Source organism: Triticum urartu, chromosome 3A (assembly GCF_056163025.1).
Source record: "Triticum urartu cultivar PI428250 chromosome 3A, HENAU_Tu73, whole genome shotgun sequence".
Classification (NCBI taxonomy): Eukaryota; Viridiplantae; Streptophyta; class Magnoliopsida; order Poales; family Poaceae; genus Triticum; species Triticum urartu.
In genome coordinates, this window is record NC_141875.1 from 639616428 (window position 1) to 639640488 (window position 24061).

The window sequence follows — 24061 nt, forward strand, 5'->3', positions numbered from 1 at the left end:
ATCTTTTATGGTCATGCACCCTTGAAGAATGGTCTATTTTTATTGAATCTCGATAGTAGTAATACACATATTCATAATGTTGAAGCCAAAAGATGCAGAGTTGATAATGAAAGTGCAACTTATTTGTGGCACTGTCGTTTAGGTCATATCGGTGTAAAGCGCATGAAGAAACTCCATACTGATGGACTTTTGGAACCACTTGATTATGAATCACTTGGTACTTGCGAACCGTGCCTCATGGGCAAGATGACTAAAACACCGTTCTCCAGTACTATGGAGAGAGCAACAGATTTGTTGGAAATCATACATACCGATGTATGTGGTCCGATGAATATTGAGGCTCGTGGCGGATATCGTTATTTTCTCACCTTCACATATGATTTAAGCAGATATGGATATATCTACTTAATGAAACATAAGTCTGAAACATTTGAAAAGTTCAAAGAATTTCAGAGTGAAGTTGAAAATCATCGTAACAAGAAAATAAAGTTTCTACGATCTGATCGTGGAGGAGAATATTTGAGTTACGAGTTTGGTGTACATTTGAAAAACTGTGGAATAGTTTCGCAACTCACGCCACCCGGAACACCACAACGTAATGGTGTGTCCGAACGTCGTAATTGTACTTTACTAGATATGGTGCGATCTATGATGTCTCTTACTGATTTACCGCTATCATTTTGGGGTTATGCTCTAGAGACGGCCACATTCACGTTAAATAGGACACCATCAAAATCCGTTGAGACGACGCCTTATGAACTGTGGTTTGGCAAGAAACCAAAGTTGTCGTTTCTTAAAGTTTGGGGCTGCGATGCTTATGTGAAAAAGCTTCAACCTGATAAGCTCGAACCCAAATCGGAGAAATGTGTCTTCATAGGATATCCAAAGGAAACTATTGGATACACCTTCTATCACAGATCCAAAGGCAAGACTTTCGTTGCTAAATTCGGAAACTTTCTAGAGAAGGAGTTTCTCTCGAAAGAAGTGAGTGGGAGGAAAGTAGAACTTGACGAGGTAACTATACCTACTCCCTTGTTGGAAAGTAGTACATCACAGAAAATTGTTTCTGCGACACCTACACCAATAAGTGAGGAAGTTAATGATAATGATCATGAAACTTCAGAACAAGATACTACTGAACCTCGTAGATCAACCAGAGTAAGATCCGCACTAGAGTGGTACGGTAATCCAGTTCTGGAAGTCATGCTACTAGATCATGATGAACCTACGAACTATGAAGAAGCGATGGTGAGCCCAGATTCCGCAAAGTGGCTTGAAGCCATGAAATCTGAGATGGGATCCATGTATGAGAACAAAGTATGGACTTTGGTTGACTTGCCCGATGATCGGCAAGCAATTGAGAATAAATGGATCTTCAAGAAGAAGACTGACGCTGATGGTAATGTTACTGTCTACAAAGCTCGACTTGTCGCGAAAGGTTTTCGACAAGTTCAAGGGATTGACTACGATGAGACCTTCTCACCCGTAGCGATGCTGAAGTCCGTCCGAATCATGTTAGCGATTGCCGCATTTTATGATTATGAAATTTGGCAGATGGATGTCAAAACTGCATTCCTGAATGGATTTCTGGAAGAAGAGTTGTATATGATGCAACCGGAAGGTTTTGTCGATCCAAAGGGAGCTAACAAAGTGTGCAAGCTCCAGCGATCCATTTATGGACTGGTGCAAGCCTCTCGGAGTTGGAATAAACGTTTTGATAGTGTGATCAAAGCATTTGGTTTTATACAGACTTTCGGAGAAGCCTGTATTTACAAGAAAGTGAGTGGGAGCTCTGTAGCATTTCTGATATTATATGTGGATGACATATTGCTAATTGGAAATGATATAGAATTTCTGGATAGCATAAAGGGATACTTGAATAAAAGTTTTTCAATGAAAGACCTCGGTGAAGCTGCTTACATATTAGGCATTAAGATCTATAGAGATAGATCAAGACGCTTAATTGGACTTTCACAAAGCACATACCTTGACAAAATTTTGAAGAAGTTCAAAATGGATCAAGCAAAGAAAGGGTTCTTGCCTGTGTTACAAGGTGTGAAATTGAGTAAGACTCAATGCCCGACCACTGCAGAAGGTAGAGAGAATATGAAAGATGTTCCCTATGCATCAGCCATAGGATCTATTATGTATGCAATGCTGTGTACCAGACCTGATGTGTGCCTTGCTATAAGTTTAGCAGGGAGGTACCAAAGTAATCCAGGAATGGATCACTGGACAGCGGTCAAGAACATCCTGAAATACCTGAAAAGGACTAAGGATATGTTTCTCGTATATGGAGGTGACAAAGAGCTCACCGTAAAAGGTTACGTTGATGCAAGCTTTGACACTGATCCGGACGATTCCAAATCGCAAACCGGATACGTGTTTACATTAAACGGTGGAGCTGTCAGTTGGTGCAGTTCTAAACAAAGCGTCGTAGCGGGATCTACATGTGAAGCGGAGTACATAGCTGCTTCGGAAGCAGCAAACGAAGGAGTCTGGATGAAGGAGTTCATATCCGATCTAGGTGTCATACCTAATGCATCGGGTCCAATGAAAATCTTTTGTGACAATACTGGTGCAATTGCCCTGGCAAAGGAATCCAGATTTCACAAAAGGACCAAACACATCAAGAGACGCTTCAACTCCATCCGGGATCTAGTCCAGGTGGGAGACATAGAGATTTGCAAGATACATACGGATCTGAATGTTGCAGACCCGTTGACTAAGCCTCTTCCACGAGCAAAACATGATCAGCACCAAAGCTCCATGGGTGTTAGAATCATTACAGTATAATCTAGATTATTGACTCTAGTGCAAGTGGGAGACTGAAGGAAATATGCCCTAGAGGCAATAATAAAGTTATTATTTATTTCCTTATAATCATGATAAATGTTTATTATTCATGCTAGAATTGTATTAACTGGAAACATAATACATGTGTGAATACATAGACAAACAAAGTGTCACTAGTATGCCTCTACTTGACTAGCTCGTTAATCAAAGATGGTTATGTTTCCTAACCATGAACAATGAGTTGTTATTTGATTAACGAGGTCGCATCATTAGTTGAATGATCTGATTGACATGACCCATTCCATTAGCTTAGCACACGATTGTTTAGTATGTTGCTATTGCTTTCTTCATGACTTATACATGTTCCTATGACTATGAGATTATGCAACTCCCGTTTACCGGAGGAACACTTTGGGTGCTACCAAACGTCACAACGTAATTGGGTGATTATAAAGGAGCATTACAGGTGTCTCCAAAGGTAGATGTTGGGTTGGCGTATTTCGAGATTAGGATTTGTCACTCCGATTGTCGGAGAGGTATCTCTGGGCCCTCTCGGTAATACACATCACATAAGCCTTGCAAGCATTACAACTAATATGTTAGTTGTGAGATGATGTATTATGGAACGAGTAAAGAGACTTGCCAATAACGAGATTGAACTAGGTATTGGATACCGATGATCGAATCTCGGGCAAGTAACATACCGATGACAAAGGGAACAACGTATGTTGTTATGCGGTCTGACCGATAAAGATCTTCGTAGAATATGTAGGAGCCAATATGGGCATCCAGGTCCCGCTATTGGTTATTGACCGGAGACATGTCTCGGTCATGTCTACATTGTTCTCGAACCCGTAGGGTCCGCACGCTTAAGGTTACGATGACAGTTATATTATGAGTTTATGCATTTTGATGTACCAAAGGTTGTTCGGAGTCTCGGATGTGATCACGGACATGACGAGGAGTCTCGAAATGGTCGAGACATAAAGATTGATATATTGGAAGCCTATATTTGGATATCGGAAGTGTTTCGGGTGAAATCGGGATTTTACCGGGTTACCGGGAGGTTACCGGAACCCCCCGGAAGCCATATGGGCCTTCATGGGCCTTAGTGGAAAAGGTGAAAGGGCTGCCCACAAGGGCTGCGCGCCTCCCCCCTTCCCCTAGTCCTATTAGGACTAGGAGAGGTGGCCGGCCACCCTTCCCCCTCTTTCCCACTTGGGGAATCCTAGTTGGAATAGGATTGGAGGGGAGTCCTACTCCCGGAAGGAGTAGGACTCCTCCTGCGCCTCTCTCTCTTGGCCGGCGCCCCCTCCCCCTTGGCTCCTTTATATACTGAGGTAGAGACACCCCAAAGACACACAAGTTGATCCACGTGATCTATTCCTTAGCCGTGTGCGGTGCCCCCTGCCACCATATACCTCGATAATACTGTAGCGGAGTTTAGGCGAAGCCCTGCTGCTGTAGTTCATCAAGATCGTCACCACGCCGTCGTGCTGACGGAACTCTTCCCCGACACTTTGCTGGATCGGAGTCCGGGGATCGTCATCGAGCTGAACGTGTGCTCGAACTCGGAGGTGTCGTAGTTTCGGTGCTTGATCGGTTGGATCGTGAAGACGTACGACTACTTCCTCTACGTCGTGTCAGCGCTTCCGCAGTCGGTCTGCGTTGGGTACGTAGACTACACTCTCCCCCTCGTTGCTATGCATCACATGATCTTGCGTGTGCGTAGGAAATTTTTTGAAATTACTACGAAACCCAACACGGTCCACCCGCGCTACTGCTACACAAGTGTTGCAGCAGCGCGCTTAAAGGAACCTCGCTGCTGCTAATAGCTATAGCGCGCTTCCCCTGTGAGCGCTACTGCTACAACCGCGCTGCTGCTAACTTTTCTCCACTCGCTACTGCTAATTTTAGTAGTTTTTTGTTTTTTTTCGGCATATTTGTTTTGTATTTGAATAGGCTTTATAGAAGAATCTTTAGCACATACAAATGTCATCATGATACACATACAAATGCCTGCGAGACCACAAATGTAATCATAGCATATACATACAAATAGTCTCGTCATAATCATCATCCAACACAAAGTGGTATCTTGTCATCATCTCGAAAATAGCGATACATGCAAGTCTCGAATACTTGCAACTACAACGTCATCCATCTAAACAAAGGTATACGCGAGAAGAGCTATCACTATGAGTGAGAGCGGAACTATGCAGTACATGAGATGGCGGTTATGAGTCCTCTCTCGCGCTAGCGTGAACCTCAAGTAACTAGCTTCTCCTTCTTGTCTGCTTTTGAAGCCTTTATGGCTGGCGTTCGAGAACCCATTCACTTGCGCCTGACACTCATGCCACTCGTTGTACACCCTCGGAACCTTCCCTTTGTACACGACATAGCAGTTCCATCTCGCCATCAAGAAACTAGGTACCTGTTAGAGATGCATGTTCATGAAGAGGATGTACAATCATATATATGCAACAAAATATACTAGAGAACACCGAAAAAGAAAGGGTTAGCAACTAGATGCAACATACAGTATGCAAATTAATTAACTAGAGGTACGCAGGTCATCGTACGCAAACTAACAAAGTAGCGTTACGCAAGTTCGACAGGGATCGTGGACATCACAAAGTTGCATCGCTACAAATAGTATACAAGTTCAACCGACACATATCATCATCATCATCATCGGCATCATAAATCACTAGAACTTCCATCCTTCCATATCATCAAGGATGGACCCTAGCTTCTTGAACGGCGTGAGGTCTAGACGTTGCATGCCTACGCGAGTTCGGACGTCAGCTCGTGATATAGGGCCGTGGTGGAACATCCCCTTCTCATCGATGACTTCTTTCATGATGATCGTCGCAATGTCGCTTTGGATGCGAAAGAAGTCATCTCTAAGTTTATAATCCGCTTCTCCATGAGATTCTAGCCACTTGTGGATATGATCATCATTTCTGCTTCTCATGCGAAGCTTTTGGTGATCCGTGTTGAACTGAATCATGAGATGGAGGATGTACAATCCATCCTTCTTGCTTGGTTTTGGGACTTGGATGTAGGAGAAGTTAGTTTTATGCGCGAAACCCATCTTCTTGTTCCTTTGTTTCCTGATCTGCATGTGGCCACCTCTAAAGCTGAAGCCTTGGAGAGCATCATCTAGAATATTCATTATGTGGGTGTAGTCTTTTTTCTCGTAGTCTCTGGAAGGGTCAAAATACACGACGTGGGAGACTTGCGGATAAAGAACGATAAGGACGGCGCGCTCATTGCTGCGGGGAAAAGACACCTCAAATTATTCCCCATAGAGAGAGAAGGAATGATTGAAATGTATGAAAGGGTTGTTCGAAACTGACTTACTTTGGATGATAAGGCACGAGGACAATTTCCCGGTCCTTATTCTGTACCATGAAGTTTTGGAGGTAGTCCCTAGCAGTTTCACGCTCAAAGTCGCCGAGACTCAAGAAAGACTCGTGCATGTAGTACGGATCCGCCACACAGATTTGCGAGACTTCTTCACTGTTCATGACAGAGCTCATATGTAGCGCAAAAAGGCGAACGATTGTAAAATCGAGCCGCCTTGTCAGAAACATCTCAAAGATATGGTCAAACCGCAGGAAGAACACCTCCGCGGGCCGTGTCTCGACGTAGCACTTCCCCTCAGGCACACGAGCCACGTATGTCGGATATCCTGGATCCTTTGAGGCTAGTAGGCTTTTCTCAGTCGACAGCACATGGTCGTGCAGTCTCCTGAGATCCCCTGATAGTGCCTCCAGCGGTTTTGGCGGTAGCATCGGCTCGCCCGTGAGATGGAACATGGCCGCACCTTTCACGGGTACACGCTCTTCAAAATGCATCGTTTGGTTGCTATGTGCTCTGGCTTGTTTGGAGGCAGCTATCTTCCCCGATCTCTTTCTCTCCTTTTTCTTGGGCACACCTTCTAGACCCTTCCTTAACCCCTGCCCCAGTGTTCCCGGGCTAAGTACTGTATAACCCTCGCGCTGGGATAGTTGAGCCTGTGTTGAGGCGGCATCTTCAGGCGTGTCCTGTGAGGATTTCATGAAGAGAGACTTTTGCAATCCCTGCTACGACCTTCCTGCCCGGGCATATCATCCATATCCTCATTAGCAAGCTGATAGCCCGATTCGTCATATGGTTGACTCATCAATTCTATGTCACAGTCATATGCGTTTGTATTGAGGAAATCCATAGGGTCGAACTCCGTCTCATCATCCATTCTCTGTTCTACATGACAAATTATATCAGCCAGCACTATTGCACCCCCTTCATCATGTCATCCGCCGCTCTCACCCGGCACTACAGGAGCTGGTAATTGCGTAGGCGGGGTGGTGGTCTCCGCACATGCTGGTTGATGTGTGGTTATTGGTGTGCTCTCGGCCGGCTCCAGACGAATAAGATTCTTCGGCCATAGCAGCACCCAGCCCTTGCAGTTTCCAATCCGCGGCGGGGTCTCGTCGTCCGCTCCCACATGCTGTACTGGAGGAGGCAAATCCTCGTGCCCCGATTTCACACTGGACAAGCTAACCCTGAAGTGCCCAGCAGGGATCGGCTGGTTGTGGAACGTGGGTTGCAAGGGGTCCATTATCATCCCCTTTCCCACGTCCACCTTCTGGCCTTTGATCAAGTAGAGTATGGTGCACGGGGTTTCTTTCGCCTGCAAACACATATGTCTGTGGCGTAAAACATCCGAAAGGCAACAAAAATGGAATATTATGTATATATATGTTGGTGCGACATGTAATTACCGTGACGGCGTCGAGCTCAACCAAAGACGAAGGCCCACCAAGCGCGCCAGAGACTGAGGACGGGCTGCTATGAGCGGGAGCGGCCGTGAGAGGAGGCCCAGTTGCGTGAGCAAGTGATGGTGCGATGGTGTTGTTGTTCATGGAGTTGCTCCCGACGAAACTGGGCAACGGGAAATCATGTACCGTCTTGTCTGGATTTTCCTTCGTCCAGTTGATGATAACTGGAACCAAGTTAGTAGCAAAATCATTTCTGCAGGCAGTTACAGCTGCATTGACTGCCTGTTGTAGCAACTCATATTTGTCCTCGGCTACTTTTTTTCCGTCCTCAGCTGCTTTTTTTTCGACCGCAAGCTTCACCTTCGCGTCGATGTCCGCCTGACTAAACTTCTTTTTCTGCTTCTTGGCCTCCGGGCCCTCGTTGTAAAACACCTTCCACGTGGCGCCATCTCCAGCGCCGTGCACACGACCATATTGCGGCCGCTGGCCCAAAGGGAGTCCCTTAAGTTCGTTCAAGGCCCGGTTGAGAGGGGTGTCCCACTTGGGCCTCATCGGAGAAGTAGGGTTTTCGGCTGCAAGCTGGTGTTGCTTCTCCAATAGTCTAATCAATTTCCTCGTGATCTTGTTCGTGTAAAACACCTTTTTCTCCTTGTCCCACTTGTAGCGGGCCCTGATGAAGTCATGCTCCAAGGGGTTGGTGAACTTCACGAAGGGGTCTGGGAGACCCGCGGCTTCATGTTCCGCGTCCTCCTTATCCCATATGGGCCTTTTACCGAGGTAGCCACAGCTTTCGAGGCGATGCTTCCCCGTGTTCCTTTGCTGAAGGCTCTTGAATTTCGCAGCCTTAGCCTTGGCGTCCTCGGTAGCGCAAGTGTCCTTAAACTTTTCGAACTCCTCTTCCGTAAGTGTTGGATTTTCCTCCAGAATCTTGGACAGGGGTTCCTCAGCCTCAATAGCTCGTTTCACCCTCGATTTCCAGGAGGCCAAATCATCGCTGAACATGCCCATGGCGTGATTGTTAATATTTTTCATCTTCAGATCATCCCACGGTTGTTCTATGTTATCATCCCGATCAGGGAACTTGAATCTCTTGTGCAACTTCGTTAGGAGCAACTGCGTCAAATGTTCTTTACTCCTTAAGTCATCGTCATTGATGCTCGCGCATTCCCATAGGATACATCCTACTTGGTTCCCATAGCACTTGCGAGGTTCTTCCGGCTCTAACGGCTCAAACTTGCCAGGTGCCATCTTTGTGATCACAAGTCGTCCAATCCCTAGTTTGTTAGGTTTTCGTATCCTCTACTTCTTATGCCTCTTTTCGGTACCGACATCGGCGCCGGTATCTTCCCCGGCGGTACCTTCCCCACCGGTCTCGGCGCCGCCATCGGTGCCGGCACCGTCGGTGTCGGTGTTGGCGTCAGTACTATCATCGAGGCGGACCTGCAAACCTTGTTTAGCAGTCAAAAAGTCGAGGTAGTCTTGTTCACCCTCATAATCCATCTCGTCTGCATCTTGGTCAGAAGGCCCAGTTTCTTCGTTGTTCGACATGTTTCCTATGATTAAGTGTCCTCATTTATTTCTAAAAGTATGAATAAATGAAAATGAGATAAAAAAGAAATCTATGTGCCAGCACTCGATATGCCAACTATGTAGCACAAATCATGCCTTTATTCACGGGAAATTTCGGCATGATCTTTGCTAAAAAATGGACATATCGAGCGCCTGAAATTCACCGGAACGGAAATGAATCAACATTCCAGCGTAACATAGGCAACTCGGATCATTTACCAAAACATGACATGTCCAAAACATGACATATCCACATATCACATGTCCAGTTCAAATTTGCATATAAATTCGGAAAATTTTGAAACCTATCTAAATTCATAACTAAATAGATAACCTAATTAACATAACTAAAACCTAAGTAAATTAACCCTAGCTAGCAGAGAGAGAGAGAGGGGGGGTGGTTTACAGAGGGTGCAGGGCGAGGAGGCAGGCCCGACGACGGCCGAGGTTGGGAGGGGAGGAAGTAGAGGAGGGAGGCGAGGGCCGACGGGTCGGGGGCGAGCGTGCCTGGGTCGGGGGCGAGCGCGCCGGGGTCGGGGGCGAGCGTGCCGGGGTCGGGGGCGAGCGCGCCGAGGTCGGGGGCAGGCGCGGCGGTGCGACGGGGCCGGGGAAGAGAGAGTGGGGATTTGGGGGAAAAGAGGCGGGATGAAGCAGGGAGAGGGAGAATTTTGGGTTAAGTGGACGTAGCAGTAGCGCGTTTACACGAAACGCGCTACTACTATTACTAGCAGCTATAGCGATTTTCTGCAAAAACCGCTACTGCTACCTTGACTAGGTGTAGCTCTTTTTCACTAAAGCGCTACTGCTATAACCAGTTTCCCTTTTTTCTTTTCCTCAGCATAATAGGAACATATATATTACATCATTGGACCCTTGCATAATAATGGATAAGTGTGTATACAAAATAGGAACATATATATATTACATCATTGGACCCATGCATAATAATGGCTAATTAAGTGTGTATACAAAATAGGAACATATATTTCCATTTTGCAAAAGCATGAAATATTAATCACACCTCTATCTCGAGATCAAGCACACGGTGGAGATGATGATGTAGGGAGGTCAAAAGTGCACAAAGCTCTTCTTGACAAAGAAAGATCTAGTTAGGGGGCAAATAGGTCACTTAACTAAATGCTACATCTACCTAGCTAGCTAATTTGGGAGGAGACAACTTCAACTAGTGGAGGGGGGAGGAAAAAGAGAAAGGAGATGAATTAATGGAGGTGGTGTAGTTATAGCTAGGAGTAATGAAGAGAGAGAAAGGTAGGTAGAAGAGGGAGAGTAATGGGGGGAGAAGTATTGAGGAAGAAGAAGAGTGAGAGAGGGAGGATGTGGGAGGTAGGGGAAAGGGAGGAGAGGAGATGGGGAGGGGAGGTGGAAAAGGTGGTGGGTGCTGCGTCTTAGCAGTAGCGCGGGAGAGAAAGCGCGCTGCTGCTAAGAGCGTAGCAACAGCGCGCTTTCCTATCACGCGCTACTGCTAAACGGGCCAACCCTGTGCACAATTTCAAAATTAGCAGTAGCGAGGTGACAAAAAAGCGCGCTGCTACTATGGCATTAGCAGCAGCGCGCTCCATGGCGCCGTGCTACTGGTAAACTTATGTCGTTGTGTACTGTCGGTGGATTTTTGTAGCAGCGCGGTTTAAGCGTCACGCGCTACTGCTAAGTTTGCACCAGTAGCGAGCTTTCCGTAGCCACGCTGCTACTACTTAGCAGTAGCGCCTGTTTTTATGCCGCGCTGCTGCTAAGATTCTGTGTATAAGGTTTTCCCTAATAGTGAATATAAGTGATATGATATGGCCATCATCATCTTGTACTTATGATCTCCATCTCCGAAGTACCGTCATGATCACCATCGTCACCGGTGCGACACCTTGATCTCCATCGTAGCATCGTTGTCGTCTCGCCAATCTTATGCTTCCACGACTATCCCTACCGCTTAGTGATAAAGTAAAGCATTATAGCGTGATTGTATTGCATACAATAAAGCGACAACCATATGGCTCCTGCCAGTTGCCGATAACTCGGTTACAAAACATGATCATCTCATACAATAAAATTTAGCATCATGTCTTGACCATATCACATCACAACATGCCCAGCAAAAACAACTTAGACGTCCTCTACTTTGTTGTTGCAAGTTTTACGTGGCTGCTACGGGCTTAGCAAGAACTGTTCTTACCTACACATCAAAACCACAACGATAGTTTGTCAAGTTGGTGTTGTTTTAACCTTCGCAAGGACCGGGCGTAGCCACACTTGGTTCAACTAAAGTTGGAGAAACTGACACCCGCCAACCACCTATGTGCAAAGCACGTCGGGAGAACCAGTCTTGCGTAAGCGTACGCGTAATGTCGGTCCGAGCCGCTTCATCTAACAATACCGCCGAACCAAAGTATGACATGCTGGTAAGCAGTATGACTTATATCGCCCACAACTCACTTGTGTTCTACTCGTGCATAACATCAACGCATAAAACCTAGGCTCGGATGCCACTGTTGGGGAACGTAGTAATTTCAAAAAATTTCCTACGCACACGCAAGATCATGGTGATGCATAGCAACGAGAGGGGAGAGTGTTGTCTACGTACCCTCGTAGACCGGCAATGGAAGCGTTGACACAACGTAGAGGAAGTAGTCATACGTCTTCCCGATCCGACCGATCCAAGTACCGAACGTACGACACCTCCGAGTTCTGCACACGTTCAACTCGGTGACGTCCCTCGAGCTCCGATCCAGCAAAGTGTTGAGGGAGAGTTTCGTCAGCACGACAGCGTGATGACGGTGATGATGTTCTACCGACGCAGGGCTTCGCCTAAGCACCGCTACGATATGACCGAGGTGGAATATGGTGGAAGGGGGCACCGCACACGGCTAAGGAACGATCACGAAGATCAATTTGTGTGTCATGGGGTGTCCCCTTGCCCCCGTATATATAGGAGGGAGAGGGGGAGGTGCGGCCGGCCCAAGGGGTGCGCCTGGAGGAGTCCTACTCCCACCGGGAGTAGGAGTCCCCCCTCTTGCCTTGTTGGAAAAAGGAAGGGAGAAGGGAGAAAGAGGAAAGGGGGGCGCCCCCCCTCCTTGTCCTATTCGGACTAGGGGGAGGGGGCACGCGGCCTGCCCTGGCCGGCCCTCCTCTTCTCCCTCAGGGCCCATGTAGGCCCAATAACCCCCGGGGGGGTTCCGGTAACCCCCCGGTACTCCAGTAAAATCCCGATTTCACCCGAAACATTTCCGATATCCAAATATAGGCTTCCAATATATCAATCTTTATGTCTTGACCATTTCGAGACTCCTCGTCATGTCCGTGATCACATCCGGGACACCGAACAACCTTCGATACATCAAAACACAAAAACCCTAATTACGATCGTCACCGAACTTTAAGCGTGCGAACCCTACGGGTTCGAGAACTATGTAGACATGACCGAGACACGTCTCCGGTCAATAACCAATAGCGGAACCTGGATGCTCATATTGGCTCCTACATATTCTACGAAGATCTTTATCGGTCAGACCGCATAACAATATACGTTGTTCCCTTTGTCATCGGTATGTTACTTGCCCGAGATTCGATCGTCGGTATCTCAATACCTAGTTCAATCTCGTTACCGACAAGTCTCTTTACTCGTTCCGTAATACATCATCCCGCAACTAACTTATTAGTTGTGATGCTTGCAAGGCTTGAGTGATGTGCATTACCGAGTGGGCCCATAGATACCTCTTCGACAATCGGAGTGACAAATCCTAATCTCGAAATACGCCAACCCAGCAAATACCTTCGGAGACACCTGTAGAGCACCTTTATAATCACCCAGTTACGTTGTGACGTTTGGTAGCACACAAAGTGTTCCTCCGGTAAACGGGAGTTGCATAATCTCATAGTCATAGGAACATATATAAGTTATGAAGAAAGCAATAGCAACAAACTAAACGATCAAGTGCTAAGCTAATGGAATGTGTCAAGTCAATCACATCATTATCCTAATGATGTGATCCCGTTAACCAAATAACAACTCATGTCTATGGTTAGGAAACATAACCATCTTTGATCAACGAGCTAGTCAAGTAGAGGCATATTAGTGACACTCTGTTTGTCTATGTATTCACACATGTATTATGTTTCCGGTTAATACAATTCTAGCATGAATAATAAACATTTATCATGATACAAGGAAATAAATAATAACTTTATTATTGCCTCTAGGGCATATTTCCTTCACGCTGGTCCTAGGGGCATTAGCACGACGACTTCCACAGTCTACTACAACAAGGTTTGTCTGGCTCTAGAGAAGGAGGGGCGATGACGGCGGCGTGCCTTCGGCTTGCTCCAGTGCTTGTAGTCGTCGCTAGGTGGTCCACGAATCTGGGTGTGATTTTTATTACCTCTGGTGTTCTTTTGTACTACCATGATTGGAGACAAATAAATTTGAAGTTTCTCACGCAAAAGAAAAACATGAAGAAATTCTCATAAAAAAATAAAAACCCAAACAGGTAGCAAAGGGAAAAAAAGGAGCGAGGGACACACCCAAGGCACTGGCACGCCACGGTCTCCTCCCCGCACGAGCACATCCAGCGCCACGACCGCCGTCGCCCCTACGGGCTACGGCCCTACCGCCCTCGTCGTTCCTGGTGGCCGTCCGGTCCGGTTTGGATTCGGCAGCGACTTGATCTCAGCGTTTTCGGGAAGGTTCCGCGTAGCGGAAAATAAAATCCTCACCGCTCGCCGTTCTCGCCTCGCCCACCCCGCACTCCTAAGCCCTAGGCCGCCGCCGCCGCCGCCGCCGCCGCCGCCTATCGTGCCGACGGGCCACCCTCCACCTTCCTCTACGTCTCTCCCTAGGTCGCCGCCCTATTCTCTCCCCGGACGCAGCCCGATAAAATCTCTGCTCGACCCTAGGCGGCGGCCAGCGAGGCGACGGCGCCGCCCCTCCTTCCACGCGACTCTGCGCCCTCGCCAGCCTCGGTCCTAGTTAGAAACCAGGATACAACCGACGTGGGCGTATCCAACTCGACGTGCTTCCGTGCTCATTGGCGGCGAAACCCCGGAGGGGGGGGGGGGGGGGGGGGAGCAAATCGCCGGCGGCGATGGCGGCGGCTGGGGAGGAGGCGGAGTGCTCCGCCGCCGCCGAAGAGCGGCCGCGCGAGCCCTTCGCCCGCGGCGGCCCGGTGTTCATCCCCTACATGGTGGGCCCTGTCTGCACCGTCCCCGAGTTCATCTCCTCCACGCTCCGCGAGGTTCAGGTGCCAGCCCCCCCTCTCCCCAAACCCTAGCTCTTCGATTCGCCCTAGAGTTTTGGTCTAATGGCATCTCGTTTCCGTTTTATGTCCAGTCCCTGCGTGACGAATTGGGCGACCCCGGGGACGAGTTCGATGACGAGCTATGGTAATCCCCAGATTTCATCATTCTGTGTCGGACACAAATCCTCCGCAGTCTGCTTAGTGTGTACTTCCATATTAATGATTTGACATTGCAATCTGTACTTTGTGTGTGTGTGTGTGTGTTTTGCAGCGTTGATGACCTGAGGGTGCTCTCTGAGGAGGAGCTTGTGGAGCGCGCTCTCCGGGAGGCTATGGAGGTGACCTCTCTACTGCTAATCCACTTGCTCTATTCCCTTTGGTGTCATTGGTATCTTGGTGATGCGAGTTTTTTACCCATGCATTTGTAGGAGGGCTGGGACTGTGGCGCTCCAGCACAATCAGCAGATCAGAGTTCTGGCGCTCCATCACAGCCATTGGATCAAAGGTTAGATGGGGGGTAAGCAGTCTGCTTTGGTTGATGCTTGGTTGCTGTATTTTTTGGTGTGGTTGATTTCTTATCTTGTATGATGGCTTAGGCAAGTTGGATTAAATTCAACATGAGCAGAGGATGCTTGGAAAATGTTGGCATGGTGGTTACTAGTTAGCTTCCATGCCAATCAAAAAAATTAGCAAGGTAGGCTTTCCCAAGGTGTCTGCTGTAGTATGTTTTACATGTCATGACATGCAAGTCAGAACTCGTAGCAAGAGCACCTGAGAATTAGTGTTGTAGTGACACTTTTGTGAACTTATGCTACCCCTAGCTGCATTTTTGACATTTGATAATTCGCTTTGTTTTGCCTTATATGGCTGATATGATCTGATGTGTTCTTTTGGTCTAGCACATGCAGAATGTCAGCGAGTTCCACCCCTGGAAATGAGACTGTCACCTCAAGCGCATCAGCTGAAACACAAAGTTCAGTATCAGCTCCCGGTGATATGGCAATTGGACTGCATGAACCACAAGGCAGCAATGGGAAAACAAGAGGTGGAAAGAGGAAAACCAGAGAGAGGAATGGAAACAATGGTGCCCTCACCTCAGATTCAACAGCTGAAAGAGAGACATCTGGATCACCTGTTGAGTTGGCGATTGTACCACATGAATCAGAAGGGAGCAAGGGGAAACCCAGAGGCAGAAAGGGTAAAAATGTAACCTCTTCAACTCCATCAATTGAAAGTGAAACACCTGTATTGCCTAGTGAGGATATGTCAGTTGTTCCTCATGATCCAGAAGGTACAGATGGTCAAACAGAACGTAAAAAGTGTAAAAAGAGAGGCAGGCATTTTGATCGGGAAGTTCGAGCGCATATTTTACAGGTATGACACCATTTGTTTCCTACGTGCTTTGTTAAATGCATTTTTTTTATAAATCTGTCTTGTGTAGTCAGTGTAGTTGCTTTATGCCTTTGTTGCATCATTTCAGTTGGAGCATGTCCTCCTAGATTACTTTAGGTTTCTGGCTAAGAACCAATGATATACAGGGTTTGGCCATTTTGACAATATGATCAGCTGGTTAATAGAGACTTCTGCTGGCGCTGCCAGTTGGTAAGTTTGAAGAATATAAAGCAAGTCTGCGATAGTTGAAAAAGAAACTAGTTCAATTATCCAAACATTTCATATTTACCTATTCTACTAGAATAGATTGAATTCTGCAAAATATATTATAGAACCAGGCTTTAATGAGGATTGCCCAGGTTTCAGTGATATACATGTACATTGTAAAACATTTCCTGAATATTAGTTAGTGGTAGCCTGTGTATTCTCTCGTCATTTAAGTGCATTTATAAATGCATCCGTTTTAGCACCTACAAATATTGATCGTTGTTTTGCATCATATTTTTTCATGGTATTATCATAATCAGGGGAGTTATCTTAGTAAAGCAGAGAAGATGTCAGAGATCATGGTAAAGCAAGAAGATGACAAACGTGCAGCAAGGCTGCACTCATTCAGGTAACGTGGTTAAACTTTGTTTGCCTATATTTAGGCACCATGGATTTTCTTTGTGGCTTTTATTGAATCTTGGTGGGGTGGTATTATTCAAGCCATCACATAGAGATTCTGCCTGCACAATGGTAGATGTAATAACAGTTTGATACTAACTTAACTTTCTGGCATCCTCAATCTCTTACTTATAGAAAGACTTTAGTTTCTAAGATATGTTTTTGTTCAAACATAGCTGCAGAATTTTACGAAGTAGTATTCAGAACCAGATGTACTCAGTTCATTTTTGTTCTGACTCAGATTGAACTCAGAATTCTCGAAGCCTTGGAAACTGCTAAAGAACCTCAATTAAACATAATTAACGGTCTATTATACTCCATATGATTCACATATTTCCTCACCGTGATGTGCGCGCAGACAAAAAACCATTTAATTGAGTTGAAAATAGACTATGCCAATCCTAATCAAAGCACTGAAAGAAACTAATCGCTCCACATCACGCTACCATGCTGCCCACACTTCCTCCACCAACATCAATCCAGGCATGCGTGCTTGGCGTTTACCAGTTCCCCAACCAGCTTGCTCCCTGAGAAAGCCTTCCTGAGATTAAAAGGAAAAGGTTTGAAGGTTGATCTCTGGGAGACAGCTTTGATAGCAAGCTTTCGGATCGAACCGATATGCTACTGGTTCCTGTTCCAGTTTCAAATAAGATGGTTTCTCCTCAGAAAACTTTTGACATTAGTTAAGAGTAGTGTCCCCTCACCGAGTGCTTCTTGAGCATTTTGGTTGCACTTCCGCTGGTTTATTTGTAGGTAAATTGTGGTGCTGTGTTCAGGCAAATTTGGAGGCAATATTTTTGTATAATACACCAAATAGATTTTTATAACCTCTAAACAAACATAAAAGCAGCATTGTCAGCTGCAGTTGCGTAAGGTTGGTTTCACTTCAGCCATTTTAGAATGCATAGATTCAACCGTTCGTATGCAAGTGTGCGGGAGTCGTACTAATAATAGAGCATATAGATGGAGTAGATGAAATGTGACTTCGTAACAGGAACTAGCATAGAGCCTCGTATGTGGAGACGTGGAATGCTAGGAGTGCATCAAATGTGAGTTTTGCCTGGAACAAGGTTTCTTTCAGTACCGTGAAGCTTGGGAAAACAGAAATCAGCATATATTATTTGGGTCACCAGGGAGAAAACGTCGCTAATGCATCATATATTGAAACAGGTGTCCTGAGGCTGGGGACATTGAAGCTTGCCCTTAGCCCCTTAGTCTTTGTGTCAAGTTGGACCTAGCTCCTTTGGATTTAGATCCTGATGGCCATGTCATCATTTACTATTACTCCCCCCGTTCCAGAATATAAGGTGTATTGGTTTCCATGCAAGTCAACCATTTAAAAGTTTGACCAAGATTATAGAACAAAATAGGAACATCTGCAATACCTTATAGATAAAATATGAAACTATCTTTCATGATCGATCAAATGATATAAATTTGATATTGATATATTTTTCTAAAAACTTGGTTAAACATGCACTCGTTTGACATTTAAAAAAACAAATACACCTTATATAAAGGAACAGAGGGAGTATTAATTAATTACTGAATAACTGCTCAAGAGAAACTAAATAATTTTGTCCTTAATTATCTTATGTTATCCAATTAAGACCATAATATAGATGCTTTTGTTTGATCTGCTCTGTTCTTTACAATATTATTATTTGAGTGCAGTGGTGATTCTGTGATGTCCAAAGGCTCTAAGGCATCGGCGGAGAAAATTGACTTGGCAAAATCTCTTAAATACAACAGTGCCCACAGTGCCCCCTGGAAGGTATGGTTTTATCACTTGCAACATGCAAACATTTCTTTATGGAAGTTCTTTTTGTTTTCAGAAATTTTCTCTTCTCACCGTTTTTTTTTGTGTTCCAGAACAAAGCTTCGAAATCTGACGAACACATGCCTATAGTTTATCCAGAAGCAATTCTTTGTGTCGAAATTTATGAGTGCAGGCATGGCTCTGTGAAAGTAATTTCTTGGAACTTTCGTTACATGCTCTTATCTTTATGTTGAAATATGCGTAGATTAAGTTTTGTTCTGATCTCTTTGCCTCGTGCAGAATCAGGAATTTCTTGTGTTGGGGAGCCAGCTCCTCACAGATCTGAAGGACAATATTTACTGTTCGACTAATAAGTTGATGGAGTTGAACAAGCTACACAATCATTCTGGCTATTTTCTTATTGAGGTTTTGCTTTCTTTTAATTCTTTTGCAAATCTATGATGACACACTATTGCAGAAGTGCCACGGGTTCGCTAATCTCCACTCTTTTATCAGGACACGTTCTACAATGACACTAGACATTATTCTGCCGTTGATTACAGTAAGCCTATACTTGACTGGCTTGACAATTCCAGTGATGAGGTGGCGGAGAAGTGGGACGCCATTAGTTCTGGCGTGTTGAAGAAACGACAAAAGGACTTATTGAAGGGCTTGCATATTTCAAATGTGCCCGAGTTTAAATCTGCAAACATGCAAAGTACCTACTTTTCAGACCTGCACTTCCGGCTTGGTGCTGGGTACCTCTACTGCCACCAGGTTCCACTCTTATTCTCTTCATCGTATCTAACCAGTCCCTTAGTTGTTGAGAAAAAGATTTGGTGTCTAGAATCTAAGAACAGATAACTTAGAACTGCCATACTGTGTGACGCTTAATATTCAATTTGCGTGCGCAGAAAAAATTGTATATCATCTTGTTTTATATTAAAGAAAGAACCGATATCATTTCCCTCATGTCTCTGGCCTGCACATTTTCAGGGGAACTGCAAGCACACGTTTGTGATTAGAGACATGAGGCTGATCCACCCGGAGGACACGCAGAACCAAGCGGAGTACCCTCTCATGACGTTCCAAATGCAGAGGCGTTTCCAGAAGTGTTCAGTGTGCCAGATCTACCTCGCCACGAAGATGACGGTGGACGATAAATGGGCTCCCAATAATCCCTGCTATTTCTGCAAGCAGTGCTACTACCTCCTCCACTACAAGGAGGACGACTCGCTGTTATACCATCATACCGTGTATGATTACTTCCAAGACTAGAAGGTTTCTTTTCTTCTCCATACCAAAAGCCATGAAGGCCTGGCTTTTACCGCTGGTTCTCTCTTTGTGTACAGTATATTCAATTTTGAAGGTTTTATAGGGAATTTATTTTTGAAAGGTTTGATGTGTATTCTTTGGCTGCATACGTTTTTGAATTTTGAAAGTCACCGGGTGTGTAAATATATGAACCGCCTTTTCCAAATTATACTCTATATTGCTCATTGATTGCTAAGGCTGCGGGAGCTTGTGGCACTAGTGTCGATTCGACTAGGAAGAAACTATCTCATGCCAATTAGATATGTGTTTCTTGCTTATCATGGCTTCAAAATAACTAAAGACTAATCCACAAAAAACAACAACTTCAGGCTTACCAGGAAAAAATATAACTTCAATCTTGGGTAGAACTTAGAGCATAATTGGTTTGATGCCAAAAGTTGGCATGCCAAATTTTGGCAAGTGCCAAATATAGGCTAGAGATTGGTTGCTTGCCAATTTTCATTGCCAATCTCATAAAAAGTTATCAAATGTTGGCAACTTCTGATTTTGCCAAATGTTGGCTCCAAATATTGGCAATGCCAAATGTTGGTAGCAAACTAATCATGCTTTTAGAAAGCAAAGACTGGAGCAACAATAAATGGAAGTAGTTTGCAAAAAAAAAATGGTAATAGAGTAGTTTGTTTTCATCCTAGCAGGCAAGCCACCTTTTCTTTTTAAACGTGTGGGCGTTTGCATCTCGCTCACACACATGGATCAACGTCTGTATGTGTTTGCACGAATCTTGGCATGTTTTGCCAGATTTTTTATGCCAGGTAGGACTGGGCTGGTGTGTGGGCATCCATCCGGTCGCCTACACGTCTGTTTCATCACGGGGTGGGTGGGTGAGGAGGAGGGAGGCTAAAAACATGTAAAAGAATTACTACTATTGTTGCAAGATACTGGTGGGGAGGAGATGAAAATAAAAGGAGGATGTATTGAAAAAATGGCAAGATATAGCTATTCCAAAATGTGAAGGGGGAATGGGTTTTAGAGATTTTGGTCTCTTTAATCAAGCTATGCTGGCTAAGCAAGGATGGAGACTAGTGACTAATCCTGACTCGCTTTGTGCTAAGGTTCTCAAGGGACGATACTTTCACGACTGATTTTATGTCTGCAGCAAATAAGAGGAACTCCTCACATACATGGAAAGCCATATTACATGGCAGAGAGGTGTTGAAACTGGGCTAGTTAAACGCATCGGAGACGGAGCAAGTATAAAAATTTGAGAGGATCCATGGATTGTTTCTAATCATGGCTACCGGTCTATCCTTCGGCTATCAGGCTCTACTGCTACTAAGGTGGAAGAGCTCATCGATCAGGAGAATGGCACCTGGAATATGGAAGTATTGGAGTCAAACTTCGTGACGCCGGATATTCAGGCAATATGTGCAATGCCGATCGGCAACTTGGGAAATGATGTATGGGCTTGGGAGAAGGAGAAACATGGCAGTTTCATTGTTCGTTCGGCCTATAAAACGCTAAGCAATTGGGTACGACAGTCAGACGCTCCATCTACGTCAGTAGCTGCCGGAAGTTCTTTCTGGAAAAAAGTTGTGGAAAATAGCTGTACCGCCTAAAGTAAAGAATCTCTGGTGGCGAGTCAGAAAGGAATTTGTTCCCTGTAGGTTTGTTCTGTTGAGAAGGCACATAGAGAAATTGCCTTTTTGTGAATTGTGTGGGGACGAGGAGACTATCATCCATGCTCTATTTTCAGTGTACCTGGGCAAGGCTCTTTGGAAAGAAATGAAAGAGTTCGCGCACATTAAAATTCTAGAGCTACACCCGCAAAGATATTGAAGGTATTGCTAGGCTCTGATCAATTCACATGTAATGTCCTTTGTGGTTGCTGGGCGGTTTGGTCGGAGAGAAATGATAGGACCCATGGGAAGAAGGAAAGATCAGTGCAAGCTTCTGTTTGTTGGGCACTGGATAATGTTGTTGATCTAACAACCATAGGCAAAGAAGTTAAACCTTCGGAAAAGTTGAAGACATTTCAATGGGTACCTCCAGATAGGGGAATCCTTAAGATCAATGTTGATGCCGTGTTCTTTGACTATACTGGTGGCGGTAGCACAGGTCTGGTGATCAGAGATGCGAATGGCATGCTTATAAGAGCTCAGGCTCAATGGTATCGTGTTGCATCCGGTGCTCAAATGATGGAATTGTTGGCTATCCGGGATGGAATCCAAATATCAAAAGATCTAGGTCACACCAGGATCTGTATAGAGAGTGATGCTAAGGAGATGGTGAAAATGTGCAATTCTGATTTCTCATAGAGATCGGCCTTTACTGCCGTTTGCCATGAGATCAAAGAGCTAATTGGAGGTTTTATTAGATGTGAGCTTACTTTTGTACATAGGGAAGCCAATGAAGCGGCTCACCGATGCGCAAATCAGGCCACAGAGGAGAGAAGGAGATGTCTATGGATTAATTATATGCCAACTTTCCTAGCTGATTGTATCCGGTTTGATGTAGTTCCCTTTTTTGAGTAATATAAGCTCTTGATTGGAAAAAAAACTCTCTCTTTACCCGAACATGTTATTTTGTCATGTCTTTTTGTAGTGCTACATGGCAACTGCCTAGTGTTAGTAGGTAGCAACTCCTAAAGTTTTCAAATCATGGCAACTTTAGTAGACCAGACCATACATGGCAACATCTGCAGTTGTCCAAAAATGGCATCTGGCACTTGACCTGAGATGACAACTTCAATTGAGCAACCATGGCAACTGTAGTTGTCAGACATGGCAACTGTAGTTCAACAACATGACAACTTCAGTTAAACGAACATGGAAGAGAGTCCAGACCATGGCAACTGCGAGGACGCATGGTGACTGTCACGCAGGGCGTACGGGACCGTGAGGTAGGAGGCCGGACGCACGGGCGTGTGGGCGTTATCTATTTTTCCCACACGTAGGCGTGTGGAAGGGACCGCGAGGCAAAAGACCGGACGTGTGGGCATTACTTATTTTACGCACATGTAGACATGTGGACTGGTTTGAAGGAAATATAACCTAGAGGCAATAATAAATTTGTTATTTATATTTTCTTATATCATGATAAATGTTTATTATTCATGCTAGAATTGTATTAACCGGGAACTTAGTACATGTGTGAATACATAGACAAACAGAGTGTCCCTAGTATGCCTCTACTTGACTAGCTCGTTAATCAAAGATGGTTAAGTTTCCTAGCCATGGACATGTGTTGTCATTTGATGAACGGGATCACATCATTAGAGAATGATGTGATGGACAAGACCCATCCGTTAGCTTAGCATAATGATCGTTCAGTTTTATTGCTACTGTTTTCTTCATGACTTATACATGTTCCTCGGACTATGCAATTATGCAACTCCCGAATACCGAAGAAACACTTTGTGTGCTATCAAACGTCACAAGGTAACTGGGTGATTATAAAGATGCTCTACAGGTGTCTCCGATGGTGTTTGTTGAGTCGACATAGATCGAGATTAGGATTTGTCACTCCGTCTATCGGAGAGGTATCTCTGGGCCCTCTCGGTAATGTACATCACTATGAGCCTTGCAAGAAATGTGACTAATGGGTTAGTTGTGGGATGATTCATTACGGAACGAGTAAAGAGACTTGCCGGTAACGAGATTGAACTAGGTATCATGATACCGACGATCGAATCTCGGGCAAGTAACATACCGATGACAAAGGGAACAACGTATGTTGTTATGCGGTTTGACCGATAAAGATCATCGTAGAATATGTAGGAACCAATATGAGCATCCAGGTTTCGCTATTGGTTATTCACCGGAGACGAGTCTCGGTCATGTCTACATAGTTCTCGAACGCGTAGGGTACGCACGCTTAACATTTTGTGACGATTTGTATTATGAGCTATGTGATTTGATGACCGAAGTTTGTTCGGAGTCCCGGATGAGATTGGGTACATGACGAGGAGTCTCGAAATGGTCGAGATGTAAAGATTGATATATTGAAAGGATATATTCGGACATCGGAAAGGTTCCGAGTGATTCGGGTATTTTTTGGAGTACCGGAGAGTTACGAGAATTCGTATTGGGCCTTAATGGGCCATACGGGAAAGGAGAGAAAGGCCTCAAGGGTGGCCGCGCCCCTTCCCCATGGACTCGTCCGAATTGGACTAGGGAAAGGGGGCGTCCCCTTCATTCCTTCTCCTTCTCCCTTCCCTTTTTCCTATTCCATGTGGGAGGTGGAATCCTACTAGGACTAGGGAGTCCTAGTAGGACTCCGCACTTTGGGCGCGCCCTATGAGGGCCGGCCTCCTCCTCCCTCCGTCCTTTATATACGTGGCCAGGGGGCACCCCATAGACACACAAGTTGATCATTGATCTCTTAGCCGTGTGCGGTGCCCCCCTCCACCATAATCCACCTCGGTCATATCGTAGCGGTGCTTAGGCGAAGCCCTGTTCCGGTAGCATCATCATCACCGTCATCACACCGTCGTGCTGACGAAGCTCTCCCTCGACACTCTGCTGGATCGTGAGTTCATGGGACGTCACCGAGCCGAATGTGTGCAGATCGCGGAGGTGCCGTACTTTCGGTAC

At 45.4% G+C, this 24061-nt stretch overlaps 1 protein-coding gene across 4 annotated transcripts; it reads left to right on the forward strand.

Moving 5' to 3' along the window:
- The first annotated feature begins 13686 nt into the window (after positions 1 to 13686).
- Positions 13687 to 19679, forward strand: SRD2 (snRNA activating complex family protein). 4 transcript variants are annotated; one of them, XM_048709711.2, is made up of 11 exons: positions 13687 to 14380; positions 14470 to 14522; positions 14649 to 14715; positions 14806 to 14894; positions 15277 to 15751; positions 16297 to 16385; positions 18110 to 18209; positions 18308 to 18403; positions 18495 to 18620; positions 18711 to 18971; positions 19191 to 19679. In XM_048709711.2, exons 1-11 carry the CDS (start codon positions 14225 to 14227, stop codon positions 19470 to 19472), a joined length of 1794 nt encoding a protein of 597 aa, XP_048565668.1. In that variant the 5' UTR covers positions 13687 to 14224; the 3' UTR covers positions 19473 to 19679. The 4 variants fall into 4 exon arrangements, with proteins under 4 accessions (XP_048565668.1, XP_048565670.1, XP_048565671.1 ...); XM_048709713.2 differs by having other exon boundaries at positions 15286 to 15751; XM_048709714.2 differs by having other exon boundaries at positions 14806 to 14882.
- Positions 19680 to 24061: the final 4382 nt, after the last annotated feature.